The sequence below is a fragment of the Cibotium barometz genome, chromosome 7, assembly GCF_041138505.1.
Source record: "Cibotium barometz isolate CiBa-2024 chromosome 7, ASM4113850v1, whole genome shotgun sequence".
In the NCBI taxonomy this organism is placed as follows: Eukaryota; Viridiplantae; Streptophyta; class Polypodiopsida; order Cyatheales; family Cibotiaceae; genus Cibotium; species Cibotium barometz.
Genome location: NC_141052.1, coordinates 1,330,001 through 1,337,206, shown reverse-complemented (window position 1 = coordinate 1,337,206; position 7,206 = coordinate 1,330,001). Strand labels below are relative to the sequence as shown.

The 7,206-nt window shown below is 40.6% G+C and overlaps 1 protein-coding gene and 1 long non-coding RNA gene across 2 annotated transcripts; one reads left to right on the top strand and one right to left on the bottom strand.

Moving 5' to 3' along the window:
* Positions 1–206: 206 nt before the first annotated feature.
* On the top strand, positions 207–1,246 carry LOC147636566 (uncharacterized). Its single transcript, XR_015266115.1, has 2 exons — positions 207–610; positions 701–1,246. It is a non-coding gene; the product is annotated as an uncharacterized LOC147636566 (long non-coding RNA).
* Positions 1,247–3,076: 1,830 nt separating this feature from the next.
* Positions 3,077–5,654, bottom strand: LOC147636565 (uncharacterized). Its single transcript, XM_086799992.1, has 4 exons — positions 5,260–5,654; positions 5,065–5,151; positions 3,832–4,770; positions 3,077–3,726 (listed from the first exon to the last, which is right to left on the bottom strand). Exons 1-4 carry the CDS (start codon positions 5,548–5,550, stop codon positions 3,178–3,180), a joined length of 1,866 nt encoding a protein of 621 aa, XP_086656118.1. The 5' UTR covers positions 5,551–5,654; the 3' UTR covers positions 3,077–3,177.
* Positions 5,655–7,206: the final 1,552 nt, after the last annotated feature.

Below are 7,206 nucleotides of genomic sequence, written 5' to 3'. Positions count from 1 at the left end.
TCCTTTGCCCACGTGGGGGGAGGTGGGGTTGTGGTTAATCCTGTATAGATTTTGAATTAGCCCCACCTCCTTTGCCCAAGTGAAAGGAGGTGGGGTTGTGGTTTATATAAAAGAAACTCATTCAATGAGTAAATGGTTTGATGGTGACATTTAATTGTGAGCCCCTGAGTGTCCGTAAGGTCTCTCGCTCTCTGACATCGAGATTTTTCTGTGCTCCCCCAATGTTTCGTGACTTCGTCTGCAGCTTTTGCTTTCCTCTGGCCCCCTTTCCCCTTTCTAAATGCGGTCTTACGCTCTTACTCTTCAGCAATTCTCTGCCTATGTGGCTCTTCTCATGCCCCAGCTACTTAGTCTGGTGTCCTGCAAAACATAGCTCTATTCCAGTCACATGTATGCAAACCCTCCTTACGTAATCTCTGCAGACACTAAACTACACCTTTCTGAACAAGCAAGGAAACCCTGTTTTTGTCTTGTCTGTGTTATTCCTGCTACAGAGTTATTTAAGAAAGGAGGTGTGTTTGCAAGAAAAAGCAAGGGACGGCTGTACACTGCGCCCACCGCCAGTCGGAAAGAAATGGACGGATGTTTCATCAGCAAGGGACGGCTGCGGGTGCATTAATTCTATAATCACGTAGTACCTTACATAATTAAATGTAGATTAGATTAATATAATCGAACGCTGGTGCCCATATTTATGTAGGGGCCGCTGTGGTGCCTGTGGAGAGACCTACTTGCTGCGAATTGTTAACGCGGGTTTGAACGGGGAGCTCTTCTTGAGCGTGGCCGGACATAAGCTCACAGTGCAAAGGTTTTTGACTTTGGGCAACATCGGAAAGCAAGGGTTGTGTGTCCGGGCAACATTTGACAGGTTGTTGGGCTCTTCCTGGCAAGGGTTTGAACCTTACAACAGGCTGTATTGCAACATGAAAACTTCAACCTGAGAGTGCATTTTGACAGTCATTGCAATTTTTTTTGGTTTATCAGTTAGTGTGTTTGGAATAGTTAAGCGATTACATGTACCCTATCAGTTAGCGTGTTTGGAATAGTTAAGCGATTACATGTGCCTGGCAAGATTGCCCATCCAAGGCTCATGGGTGGCTCATGCCCTTTTATGTGTAACATTGTTCACTCTCATATGATTATCAGTGATTGCAATGCTAGGCTTTGAACATAGGTAGAGTGTTGCTACGTCGAATGTTCACATTATTATTATTCATTCTCAAGTAATACAATTATGTTACGTTAATTCTCCAGTAATACAATTGCCCCGCATAAAAAATACCCCTATAAAGAGAAGCGATTGTGTAATTATGATTTGGTATGTCTCAATTCGGTGAGGGAAAGTTACACTAAATGCTTGGTTTAAGCATAGAAATAATCAGACGATGAAATTGGGGTTAATTCAACTATCGAGAATGAAAATTCAACCGAAAAATTTTAAACGTTCATGTAGCGGTTAATGCCCGAGTAGTTTCGGTCGCGGAATTTTGCAAATTTGAGCGACCATTGGATTCTACCAAATTGGATCTATTGAAAGGTTGAATTTGTGAATGTAATCAAATCCCAAAAAATGAGGAAATTCAAGACATTTATTTCAAAAGCTTTGCCCTTTCTATAGGAATGATAAAATCTCCAACTGTCCATCCATTGAGATATTTTATTAAAATTTTAACATTGCTGAAGGTTTACTATCCAAAGAAAGAGAAAAAGATTAATGTCTACTTTCTTAACCATGTTCAGAACAAAGCAACATTAAAGGCTAACCAATATTGTTAATATTTTAATTTTAATTTTTAATATTAAGAACCAAACAATATATAACCTAAGTTAGAATACAGTACCCAAATTTCAATATCGTCTTCTCCTAATCTCCAATACAAACATAAAGTCACAGTTAGTTTTAGATGGGCATTTTTTTGGTTGCCCTCCTTCTTTTGACATTTGGTAGATTATTCCATATTTCTTTTTGAAAATTATTCTATATTTCTTTTTTGAAAGGAAAATTTAGAATTAATATGTCAATTGACAATTAAATTTGCTTCGAGGCCTTCATATAACGGGTTGGAAGTACATCATTTCTTATTAATGTAGATTGTTTCAATTTTTTAAATCTAGTATCGAAGTCTTTAAAAAAAAAGAATTAATGATCGAGAAACACGTAAGAATTTCTTGAGGATCAAGAGGATTAATACTAGTATAGAAAGAGATTTCTTAACTAGATCAAAATGATTATTCTAAAGCTTGGTTAAGTTAAATGACTAACACATAATTAGAACTAATGCCTTGTGTGACCCGATCCACCACTCATAAGGTGTGTTGGGTTGGCATCGTGCCACTATTTACCTTAGCATGCCAATTCTTACATTATCGTAGAAGCCCCCCCTTAGCATTGTGTGACCCATCACCTTGGACTTTATTGTGGTCCACCACTCGTCAAGTGTCTTGGGTTGGCATCATGGTGCCCTAACACTAATTTACCTCAGAATGCTAATTCTTACATTAACCCTAAAAAGATGGTAAGGCCTAACTACCTTTTGCAAAGGAAACTCGGAGAGGAAACTACACAATTTTCAAGAACAAATTCCCCATTGTGAGAGTATTTTGGCAACACGAGGTCTCCACCCTATATTTATTTCCTTTATGAATTTCTTATTATTCATAATGAGACTCATTTAAGTCATGCTTTACAAGGAAGGGCTTTGTTGTCTCATTAGATTTTGGTTGAAGGAAAATCTTAAAGTTACTCCTACCTTTTATGTTTTCCACTAGCCTTTTTTAGACACTAGTTATTAATGCACATAGTAGTTTTTTAGCACTGGTTGCTTGGAAAATATATGGGATACCATGTATGGCAATTTAAAAATCATAAGCATTGAAACATAAAGTCCATACATCTCAGGTTTATGTTTTCTACTAACACCTCTACCTTTTGTGTTTGGCACTAGCAGTTCTTCGACACTTGTTATTAATGCACATGGTATTTTTGAGTAATGGCTAGAATTTGCAGAATATGGGATAGCATATATATGGCAATTTAAAAATCATAAGCATTGAAACATACAATCCATTAATCTTATAGACGAAAAACCTTCAATTTATATAGTAGACAATGAGTTCACATATTGATGACTCCTACAAGGGATAAATTAAGATGGTAGAGCAACCTCCATCCACTAACTATCTCTGGTAGGTGTTATCTTCTTCATGGTGGAGCCTCCAAGGCCTCATCATCACATGGTCCTCGTGTTGCAAAATATGGCAATGCATCACATACCCCGGGCCTTGAGTTGGATCAAAGCTGAAGGGGTTCCCATCTCTTGTTGTAAAGTGTACAAGAATACGAAGCATAAAGTAGTCCCAAGTGATCACATTGTCCTTCCATCCTCGTTGGTATGGTGCTGGGCTTTGCGGGTAGTCTAGAAAGCATGTGCCATCATTTGGGTATGCTATACTTGTGGAACATTCATGGTTCATATAGGCGTCGGTATCCATTCTTTGATTATTAAGGACTTGGAATTGAATGAGATGGATATGGACGCTATGGGGCACCCCTGAGGCGTTGATGATTTCCCAGATTTCAGTGCTTCCATCGACAGGGTCTATGTGTACGGGATCATGCCAAGTCTGATTACCGAACCCAAATTCATAATCTCTATGAGTTGTGTAGTTCCTATGAGCAGTGATGTCGATGGTTCGTACATTGCGTGGTTGAGTCATGATAGGACCCTAAATAAACAACGAGGTTAAGCTCTGTCCAAGTGTGTGCATTTTGTGAAATAAGCAACAAAACAATAAAGAAGTGAGTTGATTGTGTGATTATGATTAGGTTACCTTGTTTTCGTCGGCCTTTGCCACGCGTTGCAAATTCCTTGGCAAATTCTCCATATAGTCCGCATCCGTGATTATACCTTCGTCTGTGCCTCCCTCATCAACGACTATGAACTTCATGACCACGGAGCTCGAGGGTTGTAAGAAGGGTTCATCACGTCCATCAAGTGGCAAGGGGAAGTTTCTTAGCATGACTTCGTCCCCATTCTCAAACCCTGAGAAGTCGAGCACTACATCGATCCTATCAGCTGGGAAGAGAAGAAAGTTGACTTGGGTCATGGGCTCAGGAAGAAACCCACCATCGGTGCCGATATGCAAGATGGTGAGGTTTTGAAGGCCGTGGGTGAAGTACAAGCCCACGTACCTTGCATTGCAAGCCTGGAGAATGCGAAACCTGTAAGGCTTGGCATAGACACGCAAGAAAGGCCAGATCTTACCATTCACAACCCAAGTGTCAAACCACTCGGGGCACCAATACTGAGTAGCGAAGTCATCTGGTCCAGGAAGGTTGATGGATCCATTAGGGAAGAAGCGCCAATCTTTGATGATGAGAGGGATGCCATCCGGGAGGTTCACCATCTTCTCCTCCTCTTCTGTGGGCCGAAGAATGTAGAGGCCCGTTAAGCCGGCAAGGTTGTTGAGGCGCGTGATGCCCATTGTGTGGTCGTGGTACCAGAGTGTTGTAGGGTATTGCCGGTTCGGGTACACATAGTCTTGTGTAACGTATGCAGGGCCCGTCTCATTCTTGTGCGTGAACCATGCATCAGGATTCCCATCGTAGATGCTTGGTACCTCCGCACCATGCAGGTGCGCAACCACTGGCACACCGCCTCTCGTTGGCCGCGCCCACTCCACATACGCATTGCTAGGTTGGGGTAGGAAGTGGTGCTCGTCCGGAATGTGATTCTCCCATCGAACATGCGACACTACGTATCGCCTTGCCTGCGCCCAATTCATCCAATTTAAAAACCCCCACTCATCATCATCATCATATAATCCTCGACCATCATGACCTACCTAAACCCTCTTCTCTGGTTATAAAAATCCGTCGCGGGCTAGCACACCTCGAGAGCGGGGGGAGGGCTGCGGGGTGTGAGGGCATGGCACCGCGACGGGCCTAAAAAAAGAAGAAGAAAAACAATGATTTATCACAGGTGCCTAAATAGGCTACAATGTGTTAACTTAGAGCTTGTAGCTTTACAAACAATTATGGTTTGCTCTGCTTTTTTCACTTACCATCAAAGTAGGCCCAGGAAACCCAGCTGTGTCCTGGCTCGTCCCGAACGCGTACAGAGTAGTGTTGGGCAAGTCTCGGTGTAGTTTCTGCGGCACAGAGAAGGACAGCGAGGCGAGACATGAAGTTATTAACATGATAGATATATATCTGTGAAGTTATTACCATTAGAAATATCACCACCAGCATGTATTCACCTGAGAGATTTTGTAGGCACCCATGGTGAGCGGTTGGCCGTTGGAGACGTCGATAACGGGGGGGAAGGTAAGGGGCTCTATGAATTTCTCCAAGGGAGGGCTTAGCTCGTAGATGCATTGTGGAAGATAAGGGAGAGGAGGCGGAGCTGGAGCCGGAGCCGGAGCCGGCGCGGTACTAGCTAGTACTGCAACATCATTAAACTGGGAAGGGCGCCTTAATGCGCCAAATGCAAGATGGTTGAAGAGGAGGAGGACGAGGAGGACACAATACAATAGTGGCCACTTCTCCATCTTCTTCTCCACCTGTTGAGTGGCGCGCTCGATGGTTGTAAGAAGGGCTGCTCTTTGTAAGCAATCATGCTAGGGCTTTTCGCGTGACTGATCGTGATGCTAGGGTTTTTCGCGTGACTGATCGTGTGGTGGGGCAGAATTGATTGAAGACAAGGCAAGCACTGTGCCCTTGTTGAACAGCTTTTAAATCTAGAACACGTGTTTCGGACATTGGAAACTCATTTTTACTGAACTTAAGGCTTAGATGGATCTTTTTTGCTCCTTTTTGAGAAGCAAACTATCTAAAATTTTAAATTTTTGAAAAGGCTAAGTCTACGACAATGGTGTTATTCATAAAGTGCATGATGCTGTTTGTATACGTTCTTTAGGTTTTCTTGCTTTTTGCCTTTTTTTCTCTTTTAATGTTCATGCCAAAAGCTGAAGCCTAAGTTGCATGGTATCTATGGTGGATCATATAGGACATCAGGGTTCGGGCCTATCATCTAATCTCACTACTTCTTTAACGTTGGAAGACAAACCACCGCCCCGGCTAACTCCGTGCCAGCAGCCGCGGGGGCGGATGGGTGCGGTATCACGTTCATCAACAACGTTCGGGAAAGTTTTTTTTAGGGAGAAGCAATCAAATCCTTTTCATCATTGAATGAGAAGGAAATTGCCATTTTTGAGAGGGATTTTTTTTACGTAAAGTAAAAAATTATAACTAAAATATATAAAATTTGAAAGGGTTTTATTTCCTTCTCACCTAAAAATGAGAAGGATTTTACCCAAGTTGAACAAGTTCTAGGCTAAATTGAACCCGTCTTTTCCCGAACCCTGTAGGACATGATCACCTTCACAAGGGAATTATCAAAATACTTAACCCTTGAAATAGATCGGGTTCTCACACACTTGAATGCACAAAGCGAAAACTAATAAATAGGACACCTCTCACTACTTGAAACCAATAAATAGGAAACCTCTTATAAATACAAAAGTATAATTCTTATGATTAAACATAGGCCTCTTATGTGTATTTTGCACCTCATAAATCCCATCAATAAACATAATATAAATGCCATCCAGTCTCCAAAAATACTTAGTTTTAGTGTATTTTGCACCTCTTAAATAAATCCCATCAATAAACATAATATAAATACCATCTAGTCTCTAAAAAACTTGGCTTTATTGTATTTTACACCTCTTAAATCTTAAAAAAAAGCTTGCAAAATTTGTAGTTGAAAATTTAAAATCTTAGATTTTGATGTTAAATACTTAAAAATTTTAGAACTTTAAATACTTTTAAATTTTTTAGAATTAGTAAGAAATGCCTCCATTTTTTCAGATGTTTTTTTTCACAATTTGGGTGATTATTTTTTGCACACTAATCCTATGAAAAACTTTATTAAATCAACCTATCAATCAAAGCTCTCTTAAAAAGAAAGCTCCCAAGTACATTTCTAAGTAGCTTCATGAGCATTAATAACATATATTTTCCATGGCAACCATGTGATTAGCACATAATAACTTACATATATAGTTCACTTTCCATTTAAGGGCTCTACAACTTTCTATGAAAGTCCTACTACCAATGAAAATCACAATCTACAAGGAACAATGCTTCCCCTCCACCACATGTCCACCATTTATTACCTTCATCAACCTTGAATTTCACTTGGT